General features: G+C 47.1%; 2 protein-coding genes across 2 annotated transcripts; both read left to right on the top strand.

The window, feature by feature from the left end:
* Positions 1-2,907: 2,907 nt before the first annotated feature.
* LOC141055021 (uncharacterized) lies at positions 2,908-7,537 on the top strand. Its single transcript, XM_073551950.1, has 2 exons — positions 2,908-5,473; positions 5,978-7,537. The coding sequence occupies exons 1-2, from the start codon at positions 5,398-5,400 to the stop codon at positions 7,081-7,083; spliced, it is 1,182 nt and encodes a 393-aa protein (XP_073408051.1). The 5' UTR covers positions 2,908-5,397; the 3' UTR covers positions 7,084-7,537.
* A 2,700-nt stretch (positions 7,538-10,237) lies between these two features.
* Positions 10,238-17,097, top strand: LOC141055022 (uncharacterized). The gene is made up of 2 exons (XM_073551951.1): positions 10,238-12,796; positions 13,301-17,097. Exons 1-2 carry the CDS (start codon positions 12,721-12,723, stop codon positions 14,404-14,406), a joined length of 1,182 nt encoding a protein of 393 aa, XP_073408052.1. The 5' UTR covers positions 10,238-12,720; the 3' UTR covers positions 14,407-17,097.
* The last annotated feature ends 4,577 nt before the right edge of the window (positions 17,098-21,674 follow it).

The raw sequence follows: 21,674 nt of genomic DNA on the forward strand, positions 1-21,674 counted from the left end.
ACAGACCCACGGAGGAAAACCAGAGGCCTCTAGACTACCTTTCAGCCGGCCTGGATCCAGTTGCAAGGGGGGGGCCCTCCTGCATGAAAACAATACCCGCAGCACACGCCCTCCTGACAAGGCTGCTCTCCACCACTCTTCAGTGCTCTCAGCCGTTACCTGTCTCTACTCCCACTCCCAAGGGGGGATGCGGATATGGACCCTCAGATGAAAAACCTGCAAGATACCATAGATGGCTCCAGTTTTGCAGATGATGAAGGAAGGTTCCACACGGGATGTGCAGCGATCAGCAATCAAGACATTCTATGGTCTAGAAGGTTGTCAGCCCAAGAGCCCAAGAAGCAGAGCTAATAGAGCTGATGAAAGACCTGCCAGATTGAGAAGAACAAAAACTTCCAGGTACTCGCATGACATGGCACCCGACTTCAGACCCATCTGGGCTGCAAGAAACTTCATCACAGCAAGCGGATCGACCGTGAAGCACCATGGAGCCATCAGTGACCTGCTGGACACTCTTCAACTGCTAAAAGTGGTGGCAGTGTTGAAGGTCAAGGCACACGGAAAACTGAACACAGTAGAGACACGGGGCATCAACATGGCAGACGTGGCAGCCAAAAAAGCAGCCAGAGGAAGACAATATGGAAAATGGGAGAGGTTGTAGAGCCGGACGGCTACTACATGACGACTGAAGACGAGAAAACCTGGCAAACAGAAGTCAATGGGAAAACCGTTGAAGATGCCATCTCTGAATTGGACAGAAGTGCTGCCTCCTCCTCCACCAGCCAACAAGCTGAATTACTTCCAGGATGAAGACTCTGACGTGGATATGAATTCTGAGGCAGAAGAATGGTGCCCACCTTTACCAGAAAGGACGTATTTGATGGAGAACATTTCAGAAGATTTTCATCTACCACCCTCTCGGGGGGAAGCTTCTTCTCCAGCACAGTCCTACGATTGGCAGTCCACGGCAACACTCTCCGAGACGAGCTGCATGAGTCCGAAGGCATCCCAAGGCTACAACAGTTTGACCTTCCCCCTCATCCCCGGAGAATGTCGGCTGGATCGGTACCAATGCAAAGAGTCCCAAGTCCTCCTCTGACACAGTCTAACCCGAGTCTTCATACAGAGGGAGGCGCGGACAGAGACGAAACCTCAGCTAAAATCCCACAATCAGCTCAGAGAATGTCAATTACCACAACCCAGTCAACTAAACCTGACAAAATGACTTCCTGAAACCTGTACAAGAAGTAACAGGATCAGACTCGGAAGGAGGAGAAAGAAAGCTGGATGCTGAAGGCTAAAAGCACTGGGCTCCAAGAAACCGTCTACCTCAAACCGTCTACCTCAAGACAGACCCAGTCTATCTCAAAGTGTGTACCCTACAGTGGTTCAATGGGCACATGGCCCCCCCCACACAGAATTGAAGACACAGATGAATGACCTGATTGGACTCAACTCACACCTCAACAGCGAAGATTCCCAGCAGCTGTTCGGACACCGACAAATTTAACATCGGACAAGCGGGAAAAGTTCCCCCACATCATCTGGCCTGAAGACTTCCCAGTAAGGAACCAGTTGGTGAAGACTACTGCAAAGAAGCTACTCTCAAAAATAGTGTGCAGATATGGGGTTTCCAGAAGCAATAGCAAGTGATCAGGGACCCGCATACACAGCAGACCTAACACAAGAGACCTGATCAGCAGTAGGGTCAGACTTAGGCCTACACACTACTCACCATCCCACACCATAGACTAGGTGGGACACTTAAGAGCAGCATGCTAAAAATCTGCCAAGAGACAGACAAACCCTGGCATTAGACACTCCCATAGGCTCAGAAAAAGCTGTCACCAATATGAGACTTTATTTGGGTCTAAAACCCAGTTTAGGGGTATTCTTTACTTAGCAGTTGACTATGCAATATGATACTTTGTCTGCATGTGTAATTGAATTTATCAAGAATTTTGCAAATGTCCATTCTCGAGTTTTTCTCCCTCATTGCCAGGTCCAGATTCGGTGCCTGATATGCACGTCCTGAAGTCAGGAGACTGCTGAGTGTTGGTGAAAAAAGTCCGTAAAGAGAAGCACTCAATCCCAGATCCGATGGCCCTTCTCCAAGTGCTGACGCCACCGACCTGGAGAGAAAACCCCACCTGGATCCACGCATCGCATTGCAGGAAAAAGCCTTCATACCAGAGGACACACCTGAGCTGGAATGATGCTGTGGATGACCTCCCTGACTGAATAAATTACCTACCTGATGGAGAATACACATGCACTGACTGCATAGACTGCTAACTAAGAGACTTTGATTACATTGCACCACACCCCCTATAGGGACATATCTCCTGACCGCCCATTTGCGAAAGTCTGTGCAGAGGAGGATGTATGCACTAGGCATATGTCAGTCCATTGGCAGCATAAAAGAGATGCAGCGCTTTGGGCCAGGAGCAGGATTTTAGGGCAAGTGTTATCTAAGGGGGGATTGTTATGTAAATATATATGTATTTCATATAGATCTCACTTGCCTGCCAACTTCCAGCACGTTTTAATAGAGGTTGTAGACTACTACTGATTGTAACTGTGCTCCACTTAGGCCTCTTGCTCCACTGTCTCTAGTATTTCCCCTGGCCTCCAACTCCGCCAGTGACAGCTCTGAAGTGACGTCAGCACAATCCACACTTGTTCCTGTGTTGCTTGGCCTCAGTCCCGTCAGTTGATCCCCCCGATATGTGTCCGGCAAGGTCTCCTGCTCTGTCCTCATTCACACTACTAGTAATGGGAATGTGGACAGAGCAGGAGACCTTTACGGACACACATCAGGGGATCAACTGACGTGACTGAGGCCAAGTAACACAGGAACTAGTGTGGATTGTGCTGACGCCACTTCAGAGCTGTCACTGGCGGGGTTGGAGGCCAGGGGAAATACTAGAGACAGTGGAGCCAGAGGCCTAAGTGGAGCAGGGTTAAAAATCAGTTGTAATTTGAATGTGGATGGAGCAGGAGACTTTGCCGTCAACACAGCAGGGGAGCAGCTGGCATTGCTGAACTCCTTGCTAGTCTGGTAAGCGATGCAGCTGTGTGCCATTATCCATTAACTCCATGTATATAAGGACGAGTTGCAGCTACACTCAGTACCCCTGACGAAGCCACTGCGGGTCGCGACACGCGTCGGGTATTCTCTCTCCCTGAGGTCGCTCCACATGGGCTCTGCATTTTAGTGCTATTTTCCATACCATCATTAATGGGATATTGACTTCGTCCACCAGTGTTCATGTGCTTTTGCTGTCTTTATCTTGGGCTTGAGGATGCATTCATCTAATGACGGTCATGTGCATGTTTTATTCCCTTGACGGGCACTGTGGGCGATGGTGTTTAAGTGTGTTTTCTTTATAGAACCCATTTAGAGGGTTTAACATCATTTGAATCTTTTCAGGTATTCAGATTGAGGGGCATTATTATATGCTCATTTATATCATTCCATTTTTTACACTTAGCCACCAGTTGGTATGCTGTTTATATAGGCAGGTCTCCTGTGGAGTACACCTACAGGGTGTAGGTTCTATTGTGAGCCAGGTATGCGATTGCCAAGTCACATGTGTGACTTTTTAATGTTTTTAACTTGTGTGTGGTTTATACATGTCCAATAAAAATTGTCTATCTAAACGCTAACCAATTGTCTGTGGTGATCCCCCGCGTATAGCCCATCCCTGCTTCTCTGTTACGCTGTACACAGTTCTTTTGAATGGGCTGGGTTGGATCCCACTTTGCTATTTATTGATGGTGGTGCCCCTACTCTTGGTTTGCATGTAACATTGTTAGTGGTTGCTTTTTTCTTCCACTATTTCTAGGTGTGGCACACTGTGGGTTGACTTGACCTTTTAACCCTTAGTATATTAGTATTTAGTAGTTGTACTTACATATTTTTTCTGATTCATTCTGATTATGGATTTGGCGGCCAGAGAGGCAGCATGGAGTACCCAGGCTAATGGGCTTTTTGATACTGTACCCCTACCATCAGGTGATAATTGTAATGGCAACACAGACTTTCAGAATGTGTCAAGGGAGTTGATAGGGTTACACAAGTCACTCACCAAGACATGGTGGAATGTGAAAACATTGGAAGAGTACAAAAGGCTGGGACTGGTTCCCATAGGTTTGAGAGTCCAAATTTTCCCCGCATGGGAAGCGGAGGTGGACTTTCAAAAAACCTGGGAGAGTGGACTGTTGAATTGTTCCAAGATAATCATGGACATGCTCATACAACATGATCAAGGTATTTTGACTGTGATTAAGGACAAAATTAAGGCTCTTGAGGCGAGGTTGGATAGATTTGACAAGAAATCTCTGGTTGAACCATTCCAATCTCAACTCAAGTCCACCATCGATAGATTTGAGAAGGATGTAATTGGGGGCAAGAAACAGAAATTCAAAAGGGATCAAACAGACTTTGAAAATGGACGTGCCTATAAGTGGATACACAGAGGCAACAAAAGGGTTACCAGAACCATTGTTGGGGACAGTAGTAATGTGTCCAATTTGCACAAACTTCCCTCGAGTGATGATTTTTTGTCATCCGAGCCAAGCGACGCCGAGGGCGCAACAGGAGGGGCCGACGTAAGAGGCTTCACACAAAGAAAGCGGACTCGCAACTACAGGACGTGGTCTCCCAAATACAAGCGGGAGACCCGACAAAACAGGACAAACATTGATGCCCCCGCCCGGTATGGGAACCTCCCCGAACCCCGGTAAGTTACAGATCATTAATTTATCATCCTACAGCTTGTCTCCTGTCGAGTCTGCTGTTTTGGAGAGGGGTCTCTCCTTTTGTCCAACCAACACTTTGGATAAATTTACATTGATTAAAGATCTATATCTGTTTTGCAGACAGTTGACGTTCAAACTTTTATATCACCAGCCCTCTATGATTGATGATTTACCTATGATGGAGAGACAGGCCTTCAGAGATCTACTGGATCTGCTGGACGAAAATGACACTGGACCTTTGAGAAGACGTTTTCAGGGTAGGTTACCATCTCAGGCCACCCCAAAATTTTCATTGTTCCCAGCGGTACAAATTTTTTTGATACCGTATGTAGGGAGATTAAGACTCTCAAGTTAGATCCTAATAGTGGGAGAAATCTGAGCAAGCTCGAACAGGCGGTTATTGCAAGATTAGGGTCCAATCGTGACTTTGTGATCCATGAGGAGGACAAGGGTGGCAACCTAGTTATTTGGCCGGTAGATCTGTATCTTAATGAGGCCAAACGCCAATTAACAAATTCCAATTGTTATCAGGTATTACCTTCTGATCCTTCGTCTGCCTTTAAGGCTAAATTGGACAGACTATTGGATTCCGCCTTGGGCTGCCATATTATAACCAAACGGGAAAAGGATTTCATGACGAATCATCACCCGAGGATCCCGACTTTCTACATGCTTCCAAAGGTCCATAAGTCCCTTCAGGCACCCCCAGGTAGGCCCATCGTGTCCGGGATTGGTGGCTTGTTGGAACGTCCTTGTATTTATATTGATTTTTTCCTACAGCCATTGGTGACCTCTCTCAAGTCGTTTGTAAGAGATTCCACTTATCTAATCCAACAGTTACAGGATCATACAGTCACACCTGGCATGTGGCTTGTAACACTAGATGGGGAATCTCTGTACACATGCATACGGCATGATCTTGGCATTCAAGCGGTGTCCTTCTTTTTAGATCAGCATTCCACGGGAGATAGAAAACATGATTCGTTTCTACTGGACTTGCTTTTTTTCATCTGAGACAAAAATCATTTTATTTTTGATCGGGTCTATTATAGACAGGTTACCGGCACTGCGATGGGCGCGCGTTGCGCGCCCTCGTATGCAAATTTGTTTTTAGGTTGGTGGGAGGTCACCCGGGTGTCCTGCATGGAGGCATTCTCCAAATACATTACCAACTGGTATCGTTATATTGATGATATACTGTTTTTCTGGACAGGCACCCTGGATGACTGCCGGCTTTTTGTGGACTCTTTGAATGTCAACCCCTGGAACATCCGACTGACTTCATACTTCTCCCAAAGTGAGGTAGAATTTTTGGATCTTAAACTTTCCCTCAATGGATCTCGGATTACCACAACCCTCTATCGGAAGCCAACATCTACAAATAGCCTATTGCACTTCACAAGTTTTCATCCTCAACATCTTAAAAAGGGTATTCCCAAAGGCCAATTTTTTGGGGCCAAAAGAAACTGCAATAACAGAGATGATTTTTTGATCCAGGCACGTGATTTGACTGACCGGTTCAAGGACAGGGGTTACCCCAAAAAGATAATCTCTAATGCTTTCATGACGGCTAGAGATTCAGATAGGAACAAGCTTTTACAACCACGCATTAAGGGTCCTCCCAAACCCCTGGGCATAATAACCACCTATAACAACCAGTGGCGCGACATTAGGGGTATCCTCTCTAGGCATTGGGGGATTCTCCTGAGTGAGCCTAGATTAAAGCCCCATATTTCTACACTACCAAGTTTGGTGGCTAGGAGGGCTAGAAATCTCAAGGATTGCTTGAGTCACAGCCACTTTAGACGCCCGGTTATTAGGCTCAACAGGGGCACACGGCTAATAGGCACTTTTTCTTGTGGGAACTGTAACATCTGTCCCTATATGGCCAATGATAACTCTGTGACTCTCCCCTTCTCTCCTTTTCAGATTAAGACTGCATCTTATTTCAACTGCAAATCGCGCTTTGTTATCTATGCTCTTGTATGCCCTTGTCCGAAGGTATACGTGGGTCAGACCTCTCAGGAATTGAGAAGGCGGATGCAGCAACACTTCTCAAACATCACTACGGCCAAAAAGGATAAAGAAAAGGGCAACACGCTTACGTCAGTTGCCTCGCATTACCTTGTGACACACAACTCACAGTGGCATGGAACAAGGATTCTGGGATTGGAGTCTGTGCAACCAGACATTAGGGGAGGTGATATTACATTGGAGCTCCTCAGACGAGAATCCAAATGGATTTTTAATTTGAACTCTTTAGCCCCTGCCGGCCTGAATGAGGATCTGTTATTTACAGGGTTCTATAAACAAAATTGACTCTTTTTTCAACATTGAAAATTTAAGGACTGTTCTGTTATCTTGACCATTGGGGACTATTCTAGTATGTGAGGATTTTGGTGTGTTTTTTGTATTTTGGGTGTTTTTTCCACATCTATATAAACAGCATACCAGCTTTTTTTATTCCTTTGTACTGTTGTATGTTAAGGTTGAGTTTTATTGGCTATTCCTTTAGCTTGCTCCCTGTTTATTTCAACACTGGGTACATTCCACTTTTTGTCTCCAGTTCCAACAGTGCACCCTGTATGGAAATGCCCATGGTATTGGATTATTGAGGTCTATCCCCTGTTTTGTGGACTAACCATGGTCTATCACATACCTCTACTATCTTATAGGTGATGTAGCTTAGCCGAACAAGTGTGAAGCCTATGATTGTCCTATTACGACTTTATTGTGATTTTGAATAAACTTTCTGTTCTTATGACATCCCTCATTTACCCACACGCATATTATTAAGAGTTCGTATTGAATTTTTCTTTGGGGTTATTCCTTCCATTGCAATTTAATTTGGGTTTGGGTACGATTGGTTCTACAATGTCAGTGGTTCTTAATGCATTTGTCTATTTTTGTGGCATCATTGACCATTGCAACCTGTTGGTATACAGGTATTGGCCTCACATATGGTTGATTATTATTGTTTGTGCTTCTGGCCACTGCTATTGTGATTGTGCTTATAATACAGACGCGCACTATGAACTAATGCATACTCATGTGTACCAACCTTCATGATACTCACAAGCTGTTTCTTGTGATTTGATTGCACACATTGCATTCCACATTTATCGCTTTATTGACCGCCTGTATTTGTGGATTACTGTGCTATTTGACTTCGGGTACGAGCATTGACACTTTTTGGAGTATGCACATTAATTACTACTCTCTTTGGCAACTCTTGGACTGTTGCGTCTTTTGTGCTCTCATACGTGCTATTGAATGTGCCCTGTCTTCGTACATGGCTGCGTGTGGGCACATGTGTTCAATCTACTGTCACTGAGTGCCCGTGCCAAAGACACTTCCAAGAACCAGCTGACGGTGCTGGAACCCGGATGGGTAGCATTAGCTACAAGAGTTAATGGAACTACCGAGAACCAGCTGACGGTGCAGGAACCCGGAGTGGCAGCAGAAGGAACAACAGCCAATGGGACAACCGTGGACCAGCTGATGGTGCTAGAACACGGTTTCTAAACAGGAGGTACCTGTGCTCCAAAGCACTACCAAGGACCAGCAGATGTTGCTGGAACTTGGATACCAAGAAGGAGGTACCTAGGCCAAAGGCACTGCCGAGAACCAGCTGACGGTGCTGGAACCCGGATGGGTAGCAGAAGGTACCCATGAAAAACAAATTTGCAAGGCCGCGAGCCGGCCGCAGTTACCGAAACCCACAGTCCTACAGGGATTGCTTGTCCTATTGGCACTATGGAACCAGCCTTTGTTGCCAGAACCCGCAGCCCACATAGGAAGCACTGAAACTGCAGGCACCATAGACTCGGCTAACCCGACCGCAACACGACATGACAAGGTATCAGTGGCAAAGTGACGTCGACACTACCCGGAAACAGCAGGCGTGTTGTAACCAGGCTGGGCAGGAGGGTTTACCCGTGCCAAAGACACTGCCGAGAACCAGCTGACGGTGCTGGAACCCGGAGGGGCAGCAAAAGGAACAAGAGCCAATGGCACAACCGTGGACCAGCTGACATTGCTGGAAAACAGTTACTAAGCAGGAGGTACCTGTGCTACAAAGCACTACCAAGGACCAGCAGACGATGCTGGAACTCGGATACCATGAAGGAGGCAACGAGGCCAAAGGCTCTTCCAAGAAACAGCTGACGTTGCTGGAACCCGGCTGGGCAGGAGGGAGTACCCGTGGCAAACACACTTCTGAGCAGCAACATGCGATGTTGAAGCCTAGGGGTCAATCAGGCAGCAGGCTGAGGCCAACTTGGAGCGAGTTTTATATTGGTTGTACACAACTACTGATTGGAACCGTGATCCACTTTGGCCTCTGGCTCTACTGTCTCTAGTATTTCCCCTGGCCTCCAACCACGGCAGTTGCTGCTCTGCAGAGTTGTCTGCACAATCCACACTTGTTCCTGAGTTACTGGGGCTCAGTCACGTCAGTTGATCCCCTGATGTGTGTCTGGCAAGGTGTCCTGCTCTGTCCACATTCCCACAACTATTAATGGGAATGGGGACAGAGCAGGAGACATTGCCGGACACACCACAGGGGATCAACTGACGTGACTGAGCCCCAGTAACACAGGAACAAGTGTGGATTGTGCAGACGGCACATCAGAGCAGAGACTGGCGGGGTTGGAGGCCAGGGGAAATACTAGAGACAGTACAGCCACAGGTCTAAGTGGACCACGGTTAAAATTCAGTAGTAGTGTGATGTTGGAGGCAGCAGGAGACTTTGCCATCCGCACAGAAGGGGAACAGCTGGCGTTACTGAACCCCACAGCCACAGGAGCGAGTGTTTCTATCTGTGCGGACGGCCCTTACAAGCTACAACTGGCTGTGTTGAAGCCCAGGATCAATGCTCCAAGCAGGCTGAGGCCTATTTGGAGCAAGTGGAAAATAACACGTCGTGTGATGTTGGAGGCAGCAGGAGACTTTGAAATCCGCACAGCAGGGGAACAGCTGGCATTACTGAACCCCACTAACACAGGAGCTAGTGTGTGTTTCTCTGTTAAGACGGCACTTCTGAACACCAACTGGCATTGTTGGAGCCCAGGATGAGGCATGGAGTTGGCTGAGGCCAACTTCCAGCACGTTTTAATAGAGGTTGTAGACTACTACTGATTGTAACCGTGCTCCACTTAGGCCTCTGGCTCCACTGTCTCTAGAATTTCCCCTGGCCTCCAACTCCGCCAGTGACAGCTCTGAAGTGACGTCAGCACAATCCACACTTGTTCCTGTGTTACTTGGCCTCAGTCCCGTCAGTTGATCCACCGATATGTGTCCGGCAAGGTCTCCTGCTCTGTCCTCATTCACACTACTAGTAATGGGAATGTGGACAGAGCAGGAGACCTTTACGGACACACATCAGGGGATCAACTGACGTGACTGAGGCCAAGTAACACAGGAACTAGTGTGGATTGTGCTGACGCCACTTCAGAGCTGTCACTGGCGGGGTTGGAGGCCAGGGGAAATACTAGAGACAGTGGAGCCAGAGGCCTAAGTGGAGCAGGGTTAAAAATCAGTTGTAATTTGAATGTGGATGGAGCAGGAGACTTTGCCGTCAACACAGCAGGGGAGCAGCTGGCATTACTGAACTCCTTGCTAGTCTGGTAAGCGATGCAGCTGTGTGCCATTATCCATTAACTCCATGTATATAAGGACGTGTTGCAGCTACACTCAGTACCCCTGACGAAGCCACTGCGGGTCGCGACACGCGTCGGGTATTCTCTCTCCCTGAGGTCGCTCCACATGGGCTCTGCATTTTAGTGCTATTTTCCATACCATCATTAATGGGATATTGACTTCGTCCACCAGTGTTCATGTGCTTTTGCTGTCTTTATCTTGGGCTTGAGGATGGATTCATCTAATGACGGTCATGTGCATGTTTTATTCCTTTGACGGGCACTGTGGGCGATGGTGTTTAAGTGTGTTTTCTTTATAGAACCCATTTAGAGGGTTTAACATCATTTGAATCTTTTCAGGTATTCAGATTGAGGGGCATTATTATATGCTCATTTATATCATTCCATTTCTTACACTTAGCCACCAGTTGGTATGCTGTTTATATAGGCAGGTCTCCTGTGGAGTACACCTACAGGGTGTAGGTTCTATTGTGAGCCAGGTATGCGATTGCCAAGTCACATGTGTGACTTTTTAATGTTTTTAACTTGTGTGTGGTTTATACATGTCCAATAAAAATTGTCTATCTAAACGCTAACCAATTGTCTGTGGTGATCCCCCGCGTATAGCCCATCCCTGCTTCTCTGTTACGCTGTACACAGTTCTTTTGAATGGGCTGGGTTGGATCCCACTTTGCTATTTATTGACGGTGGTGCCCCTACTCTTGGTTTGCATGTAACATTGTTAGTGGTTGCTTTTTTCTTCCACTATTTCTAGGTGTGGCACACTGTGGGTTGACCTTTTAACCCTTAGTATATTAGTATTTAGTAGTTGTACTTACATATTTTTTCTGATTCATTCTGATTATGGATTTGGCGGCCAGAGAGGCAGCATGGAGTACCCAGGCTAATGGGCTTTTTGATACTGTACCCCTACCATCAGGTGATAATTGTAATGGCAACACAGACTTTCAGAATGTGTCAAGGGAGTTGATAGGGTTACACAAGTCACTCACCAAGACATGGTGGAATGTGAAAACATTGGAAGAGTACAAAAGGCTGGGACTGGTTCCCAGAGGTTTGAGAGTCCAAATTTTCCCCGCATGGGAAGCGGAGGTGGACTTTCAAAAAACCTGGGAGAGTGGACTGTTGAATTGTTCCAAGATAATCATGGACATGCTCATACAACATGATCAAGGTATTTTGACTGTGATTAAGGACAAAATTAAGGCTCTTGAGGCGAGGTTGGATAGATTTGACAAGAAATCTCTGGTTGAACCATTCCAATCTCAACTCAAGTCCACCATCGATAGATTTGAGAAGGATGTAATTGGGGGCAAGAAACAGAAATTCAAAAGGGATCAAACAGACTTTGAAAATGGACGTGCCTATAAGTGGATACACAGAGGCAACAAAAGGGTTACCAGAACCATTGTTGGGGACAGTAGTAATGTGTCCAATTTGCACGAACTTCCCTCGAGTGATGATTTTTTGTCATCCAAGCCAAGCGACGCCGAGGGCGCAACAGGAGGGGCCGACGTAAGAGGATTCACACTAAGAAAGCGGACTCGCAACTACAGGACCTGGTCTCCCAAATACAAGCGGGAGACCCGACAAAACAGGACAAACATTGATGCCCCCGCCCGGTATGGGAACCTCCCCGAACCCCGGTAAGTTACAGATCATTAATTTATCATCCTACAGCTTGTCTCCTGTCGAGTCTGCTGTTTTGGAGAGGGGTCTCTCCTTTTGTCCAACCAACACTTTGGATAAATTTACATTGATTAAAGATCTATATCTGTTTTGCAGACAGTTGACGTTCAAACTTTTATATCACCAGCCCTCTATGATTGATGATTTACCTATGATGGAGAGACAGGCCTTCAGAGATCTACTGGATCTGCTGGATGAAAATGACACGACCTTTGAGAAGACGTTTTCAGGGTAGGTTACCATCTCAGGCCACCCCAAAATTTTCATTGTTCCCAGCGGTACAAATTTTTTTGATACCGTATGTAGGGAGATTAAGACTCTCAAGTTAGATCCTAATAGTGGGAGAAATCTGAGCAAGCTCGAACAGGCGGTTATTGCAAGATTAGGGTCCAATCGTGACTTTGTGATCCATGAGGAGGACAAGGGTGGCAACCTAGTTATTTGGCCGGTAGATCTGTATCTTAATGAGGCCAAACGCCAATTAACAAATTCCAATTGTTATCAGGTATTACCTTCTGATCCTTCGTCTGCCTTTAAGGCTAAATTGGACAGACTATTGGATTCCGCCTTGGGCTGCCATATTATAACCAAACGGGAAAAGGATTTCATGACGAATCATCACCCGAGGATCCTGACTTTCTACATGCTTCCAAAGGTCCATAAGTCCCTTCAGGCACCCCCAGGTAGGCCCATCGTGTCCGGGATTGGTGGCTTGTTGGAACGTCCTTGTATTTATATTGATTTTTTCCTACAGCCATTGGTGACCTCTCTCAAGTCGTTTGTAAGAGATTCCACTTATCTAATCCAACAGTTACAGGATCTTACAGTCACACCTGGCATGTGGCTTGTAACACTAGATGTGGAATCTCTGTACACATGCATACGGCATGATCTTGGCATTCAAGCGGTGTCCTTCTTTTTAGATCAGCATTCCACGGGAGATAGAAAACATGATTCGTTTCTACTGGACTTGCTTTTTTTCATCTTAGACAAAAATCATTTTATTTTTGATCAGGTCTATTATAGACAGGTTACCGGCACTGCGATGGGCGCGCGTTGCGCGCCCTCGTATGCAAATTTGTATTTAGGTTGGTGGGAGGTCACCCGGGTGTCCTGCATGGAGGCATTCTCCAAATACATTACCAACTGGTATCGTTATATTGATGATATACTGTTTTTCTGGACAGGCACCCTGGATGACTGCCGGCTTTTTGTGGACTCTTTGAATGTCAACCCCTGGAACATCCGACTGACTTCATACTTCTCCCAAAGTGAGGTAGAATTTTTGGATCTTAAACTTTCTCTCAATGGATCTCGGATTACCACAACCCTCTATCGGAAGCCAACATCTACAAATAGCCTATTGCACTTCACAAGTTTTCATCCTCAACATCTTAAAAAGGGTATTCCCAAAGGCCAATTTTTTGGGGCCAAAAGAAACTGCAATAACAGAGATGATTTTTTGATCCAGGCACGTGATTTGACTGACCGGTTCAAGGACAGGGGTTACCCCAAAAAGGTAATCTCTAATGCTTTCATGACGGCTAGAGATTCAGATAGGAACAAGCTTTTACAACCACGCATTAAGGGTCCTCCCAAACCCCTGGGCATAATAACCACCTATAACAACCAGTGGCGCGACATTAGGGGTATCCTCTCTAGGCATTGGGGGATTCTCCTGAGTGAGCCTAGATTAAAGCCCCATATTTCTACACTACCAAGTTTGGTGGCTAGGAGGGCTAGAAATATCAAGGATTGCTTGAGTCACAGCCACTTTAGACGCCCGGTTATTAGGCTCAACAGGGGCACACGGCTAATAGGCACTTTTTCTTGTGGGAACTGTAACATCTGTCCCTATATGGCCAATGATAACTCTGTGACTCTCCCCTTCTCTCCTTTTCAGATTAAGACTGCATCTTATTTCAACTGCAAATCGCGCTTTGTTATCTATGCTCTTGTATGCCCTTGTCCGAAGGTATACGTGGGTCAGACCTCTCAGGAATTGAGAAGGCGGATGCAGCAACACTTCTCAAACATCACTACGGCCAAAAAGGATAAAGAAAAGGGCAACACGCTTACGTCAGTTGCCTCGCATTACCTTGTGACACACAACTCACAGTGGCATGGAACAGGGATTCTGGGATTGGAGTCTGTGCAACCAGACATTAGGGGAGGTGATATTACATTGGAGCTCCTCAGACAAGAATCCAAATGGATTTTTAATTTGAACTCTTTAGCCCCTGCCGGCCTGAATGAGGATCTGTTATTTACAGGGTTCTGTAAACAAAATTGACTCTTTTTTCAACATTGAAAATTTAAGGACTGTTCTGTTATCTTGACCATTGGGGACTATTCTAGTATGGGAGGATTTTGGTGTGTTTTTTGTATTTTGGGTGTTTTTTCCACATCTATATAAACAGCATACCAGCTTTTTTATTCCTTTGTACTGTTGTATGTTAAGGTTGAGTTTTATTGGCTATTCCTTTAGCTTGCTCCCTGTTTATTTCAACACTGGGTACATTCTACTTTTTGTCTCCAGTTCCAACAGTGCACCCTGTATGGAAATGCCCATGGTATTGGATTATTGAGGTCTATCCCCTGTTTTGTGGACTAACCATGGTCTATCACATACCTCTACTATCTTATAGGTGATGTAGCTTAGCCGAACAAGTATGAAGCCTATGATTGTCCTATTACGACTTTATTGTGATTTTGAATAAACTTTCTGTTCTTATGACATCCCTCATTCACCCACACGCATATTATTAAGAGTTCGTATTGAATTTTTCTTTGGGGTTATTCCTTCCATTGCAATTTAATTTGGGTTTGGGTACGATTGGTTCTACAATGTCAGTGGTTCTTAATGCATTTGTATATTTTTGTGGCATCATTGACCATTGCAACCTGTTGGTATACAGGTATTGGCCTCACATATGGTTGATTATTATTGTTTGTGCTTCTGGCCACTGCTATTGTGATTGTGCTTATAATACAGACGCGCACTATGAACTAATGCATACTCATGTGTACCAACCTTCATGATACTCACAAACTGTTTCTTGTGATTTGATTGCACACATTGCATTCAACATTTATCGCTTTATTGACCGCCTGTATTTGTGGATTACTGTGCTATTTGACTTCGGGTACGAGCATTGACACTTTTTGGAGTATGCACATTAATTACTACTCTCTTTAGCAACTCTTGGACTGTTGCGTCTTTTGTGCTCTCATACGTGCTATTGAATGTGCCCTGTCTTCGTACATGGCTGCGTGTGGGCAAATGTGTTCAATCTACTGTCACCTTAGTTTGATGAGTGATGCTTCATTCATGTGCAAGAACTAGATGCATTGATGTCCATGGCAATTTTGAGCCATGACTCATCAACAAACGTACACATTGCATTTAGCTCATGTGTGCTGTAATCGTTTTCAGTGCTCACAGTACCATCATTTTTGTTCCATCTATTTACATTGGTGTACCCGAAGTATGTGCATCACTTATATATATTAATTTTTAGGATAACTTTTGAGCTCTATTCCGCTTTCCGTCATCTTATGTCGGCGTACGCATCTTGTTTTACAATTTGTGGAAACTATTAATGGATGTGCTTTTTTCTACTGCCTTACAGTTGGGCATGCGGCGTAACTGCACATCATTAATATGTGCAACAATCATATGCATGGGTTCCATGATTTTCTGAAGCCCTTTTGTACCTTCAGTCATTTCACGTTGATACATGAATAGTGTTCTTGACTGTGACGACCTTTTGGCGTATCTACTGTCATATTCCATGGTCTTCACAGCCAGGTGGGCAGCACACCTGTGCACTATTCATATGCGCGGTCTTTACATCTGTTGGCTTATATGGCCAGCTTGAGTTTTGTTTTATCGGTCATGATGCGCCGGCGCATGCGCAGTGTGTTTGTCTGTGGCTGACTACCGTCGTTATTCCAGTTGTGCTTAGCGGCATATTTGGGCGCCATATATATTTGTAGCAACTATTGGTTTATTCGAGTTATGATATGCCCCCTATATCAGACACTTACGCATGCGCACGGCTGTTATTGAAAATCATCGGAGTCTGTGACTCTGTACCATAATTTACCGCTACTTGGTGATTGATGCGGCTATTCACCATAAGACATTCGCAGTGATCCTGTGTAGGGGTTGACATGGCAACTGTGAGCTGTGACTCATTTCCTGTTATCGTACGCTGGCGCATGCGCAGTAATTCCGAGCATTGGTCTACATGGCATCCATGAGTTGTGACGCATTTCCTGTTATCACACGCCGGCGCTTGCGCAGTGTCTCTGAGTATGGCCGTCCACCGGTGGCTGTGTTTACAGGATTGTAACCTATCTCCTTGCTAGTCTGGTAAGCGATGCAGCTGTGTGCCATTATCCATTAACTCCATGTATATAAGGACGTGTTGCAGCTACACTCAGTACCCCTGACGAAGCCACTGCGGGTCGCGACACGCGTCGGGTATTCTCTCTCCCTGAGGTCGCTCCACATGGGCTCTGCATTTTAGTGCTATTTTCCATACCATCATTAATGGGATATTGACTTCGTCCACCAGTGTTCATGTGCTTTTGCTGTTTTTATCTTGGGCTTGAGGATGCATTCATCTAATGACGGTCATGTGCATGTTTTATTCCCTTGATGGGCACTGTGGGCGATGGTGTTTAAGTGTTTTCTTTATAGAACCCATTTAGAGGGTTTAACATCATTTGAATCTTTTCAGGTATTCAGATTGAGGGGCATTATTATATGCTCATTTATATCATTCCATTTCTTACACTTAGCCACCAGTTGGTATGCTGTTTATATAGGCAGGTCTCCTGTGGAGTACACCTACAGGGTGTAGGTTCTATTGTGAGCCAGGTATGCGATTGCCAAGTCACATGTGTGACTTTTTAATGTTTTTAACTTGTGTGTGGTTTATACATGTCCAATAAAAATTGTCTACCTAAACGCTAACCAATTGTCTGTGGTGATCCCCCGCGTATAGCCCAGCCCTGCTTCTCTTTTACGCTGTACACAGTTCTTTTGAATGGGCTGGGTTGGATCCCACTTTGCTATTTATTGACGGTGGTGCCCCTACTCTTGGTTTGCACATTACTGAACCCCACTAACACAGGAGCGAGTGTTTCTATCTGTGCTAACGGCACTTCCAGGCTACAACTGGCTGTGTTGTAGCCCAGGATCAATGCTCCGAGAAGGCTGAGGCCTACTTGGAGCGAGGAGAAAAAGCGTTGTAGTGTGAGTTTGGAGGCAGCTGGAGACTTTGCCTTCCACACAGCAGGGGAACAGCTGGCGTTACTGAACCCCACTAACTCAGGAGCGAGTGTTTCTATCTGTGCAGACGGCACTTCCAGGCTACAACTGGCTGTGTTGTAGCCCAGGATCAATGCTCCGAGCAGGCTGAGGCCTACTTGGAGCAAGGAGAAAAAGCGTTGTAGTGTGAGTTTGGAGGCAGCTGGAGACTTTGCCGTCCACACAGCAGGGGAACAGCTTGCATTACTGAACCCCACTAACACAGGAGCGAGTGTTTCTATCTTTGTGGACGGCACTTCCAGGCTACAACTGGCTGTGTTGTAGCCCAGGATGAAGCATGCAGCAGGCGGAGGACAACTTGCAGCTGGTTTTATAGAGGTTGTAGACTACTACTGATTGTCACCGTGCTCCACAATGGCCTCCGGCTCCACTGTCTCTTGTATTTCCCCTGGCAAACAACCGCGCCAGTTACAGCTGTGAAGTGGCGTCTGCACAATCCACACTTGTTCCTGTGTAACTGTGGCTCAGTCCCGTCTGTTGATCCCCTGATGTGTGTCTGGCAAGCTCTCCTGCTCAGTCCTCATTCACACTACTAGTAATGTGAATGTGCATAGAGCAGGAGACCTTGCCGGACACACATCAGGGGATCAACTGACGGGAATGAGCCACAGTAACTCAGGAACAAGTGTGGATTGTGCAGACGCCACTTCACAGCTGTAACTGGCGTGGTTGTTGGCCAGGGGAAATACTAGAGACAGTGGAGCCAGAGGCCTAAGTTGACCAAAGTTACAAATCTGTAGTAGCTTGCATGTGGATGGAGCAGGAGACGTTGCCGTCTACACAGCAGGGGAACAGCTGGCATTACTGAACCCCACTGACACAGGAGCTAGAGTGTTTTTCTCTGCGGAGACGGCACTTCTGAACACCAACTGGCATTGCTGGAGCCCAGGATGAGGCATGGAGCAGGCTGAGGCCTGATGGTGTTGGCATGTGGAGGCAGCAGGAGACATTGCCGTCTACACAGCAGGGGAACAGCTGGCATTACTGAACCCCACTGACACAAGAGCTATTGTGTTTTTCTCTGTGAAGACGGCACTTCTGAACACCAACTGGCATTGTTGGAGCCCAGGATGAGGCATGGAGCAGGCTGAGGCCTGATGCTGTTGGCATGTGGAGGCAGCAGGAGACTTTGCCGTCTACAAAGCAGGGGAACAGCTGGCATTACTGAACCCCACTGACACAGGAGCTAGAGTGTTTTTCTCTGCGGAGACAGCACTTCTGAACACCAACTGTCATTGTTGGAGCCCAGGATGAGGCATGGAGCAGGCTGAGGCCTGATGGTGTTGGCATGTGGAGGCAGCAGGAGACTTTGCCGTCTACACAGCAGGGGAACAGCTGGCATTACTGAACCCCACTGACACAGGAGCTAGTGTGTTTTTCTCTGTGAAGATGGCACTTCTGAACACCAACTGGCGTTGTAGGAGCCCAGGATGAGGCATGGAGCAGGCTGAGGCCTGATGGTGTTGGCATGTGGAGGCAGCAGGAGACTTTGCCGTCTACACAGCAAGGGAACAGCTGGCATTACTGAACCCCACTAACACAGGAGCTAGTGTGTTTTTCTCTGTGAAGACGGCACTTCTGAACACCATCTGACGTTGTTGGAGCCCAGGATGAGGCATGGAGCTGGCTGAGGCCAACTTGCAGCACGTTTTATAGAGGTAGTAGACTACAACTGATTGTAACCGTGCTCCACTATGGCCTCCGACTCCACTGTCTCTAGTATTTCCCCTGGCCTCCAACCCCGCCAGTGACAGCTCTGAAGTGGCGTCAGCAGAATCCACACTTGTTCCTGTGTTACTTGGGCTCAGTCCCGTCAGTTGATCCACTGATGTGTGTCGGGCAAGGTCTCCTGCTCTGTCCTCATTCACACTACTAGTAATGGGAATGTGGAAAGAGCAGGAAACCTTGCCGGACACACATCAGGGGATCAACTGACGTGACTGAGGCCAAGTAACACTGGAACAAGTGTGGATTATGCAGACGCCACTTAAGAGCTGTCACTGGCGGGGTTGGAGGCCAGGGGAAATACTAGAGACAGTGGAGCGAGAGGCCTAAGTGGAGCAGGGTTAAAAATCAGTAGTAGTTTGAATGTGGATGGAGCAGGAGACTTTGCCGTCCACACAGCAGGGGAGCAGCTGGCGTTACTGAACCCCACTAACACAGGAGCTAGTGTTTTTCTCTGTGCAGACGACACATCTGAGCAACAACTGGCTGTGTTGAAGCCCAGGGATTATATTTCAGGTGGTAGAAACATGAACACAACAGGAGACCCGGATACAGCTGCCAACCAATTATTTAGTCGGGAAGAGGACTGGCAAATTCTGGGGAGATCCAGGCCTTGTTCATTTTCAGAAAAGTAAGCCGGTTGACGTTATCGGAAGAAAGTCGCGTGCGACGGTCTGTTAGTACACCACCTGCGGCACTAAAGATACGTTCCGATAATACACTGGCAGCAGGGCAAGCCAGCACCTCCAATGCATACTGGCTTAGCTCTGGCCATGTATCCAGCTTAGAGACCCAAAACTTGAAGGGGGAAGAGCCATCTGGGAGTACACTCACAGGGCAAGACATGTAGTCTGTCACCATCTGACGGAACGTTGCCTCCAGCTGACTGGAGCCGTCAGTGATGGTGTAGACAATTGTGGCGGACACACAAAACTTTGCCACATTTGGGCCATAGTGGTCTTGCCTTGTGCTGAGGCGCTGCCTCTGCTCCCTCTTTGTGCCGAGTTTCCTCCACTGGGTCGACGCACAGAGGTGCTTTGTAAAGCACTAGCACCACTGATGTCGGGTGGAATTGAAAACATGATGGCCTGCACCAGTGTGTCTTGGTACTCCCGCAGTTTATGCTCCCGGCTCAACGTTGGTATGAGGGTTTGCAAGTTGTCCCAGTAGCGAGGATCTAGGAGGGTGTACACCTAATAATCAGCCGTGTAGAGAATGTGGGCGATGCGGCGGTCGTTTCTCAGGCACTGCAGCATGAAGTCAACCATGTGCTGCAGACTCCCAACTGCCAAAGAACCGCTGTCCCCTGCTTGAGGCGTGATCTCTGCCTGCTCTGCATCACCCCACCCTCGCTGTACATACTGACTAGAGCTTTGTGTACCTCCCTCCTGTGGAGAGATGTCTTCCTCCTCCATCGACTCCTCCTCATCCTCCTCACAAAGTGTCCCCTGCCTAGGCCTTTGTGAAGAAGCATGTAGCACAGACTGTCCAGAAGCAGATGGCATTTGGGACTCCTCATCCTCCACCCCTTCCAAAACCTCATCCCTTAGTGCTTGCAGTGTTTTTTGAAGCATGCAGATAAGGGGGACAGTCATGCTGACTAGTGCATCATCTGCACTCGCCATCCACGTGGAATCATCGAAGGCATGCAAAACGAAGCAGATGTCCTTCATAGAGGCCCACTCAGTGGTGCTGAAGTGTGACCGGTGCACATTGCGACTTGTTTGCGCCTGATGCAGCTGGTACTCCATGACTGCTGCCTGCTGCTCACACAACCGCTCCAACATATGTAACGTTGAATTCCACCTGGTGGGTAGGACACATATGATGCGATGTTCCGGAAGGCGTAATCGGCGCTGCAGAGCAGCAAAGCGCGATCTTGCTGTGCTGGAACGCCACAAGCGAGCACACTCTATGCGGACATTGTGCAGCAGTGCATCAAGATCAGGATAGTCCCTCAGAAAGCTCTGCACAACCAAGTTGAGCACATGTGCCAGACATGGGATGTTAGTGAGGTTGCCAAGGCCAAGAGCTGCCACCAGATTTTGGCCATTGTCACACACTACCAAGCCCGGCTGGAGATTCGCTGGCAGAAACCACACGTCGCTCTCCTGCTTGATGGCATTCCAGAGCTCCTGCGCTGTGTGTCTTCGATTCCCCAATGAAATTAATTTCAGTACGGCCTGTTGACATTTGGCCACGGCTGTGCTCATATCGGTCGTAACAGGCTCCTGCTGCGCTGTTTCAGAGGAACTGGAGTAGGAGGAGGAATCAATGTGTACAGACTGGATTCCTGCAATCCGTGGAGTTGGCAGAACACGTAGAGTGCCACTCTCCAGATCTGTACCCGGCTCCACAACATTGACCCAATGGGCAGTGAGGGAAAGGTATCGTCCCTGTCCATGGTTACTGGTCCACGCATCGGTGGTCAGGTGGACCTTGCTACTGACGGCGTTTAGTAGCGCATGTTTTATGTTTGCCTCCACATGTTTCTG

This window comes from Dendrobates tinctorius, unplaced genomic scaffold (assembly GCF_039654945.1).
Source record: "Dendrobates tinctorius isolate UK_male_01 unplaced genomic scaffold, ASM3965494v1 ptg000183l, whole genome shotgun sequence".
NCBI lineage: Eukaryota > Metazoa > Chordata > Amphibia > Anura > Dendrobatidae > Dendrobates > Dendrobates tinctorius.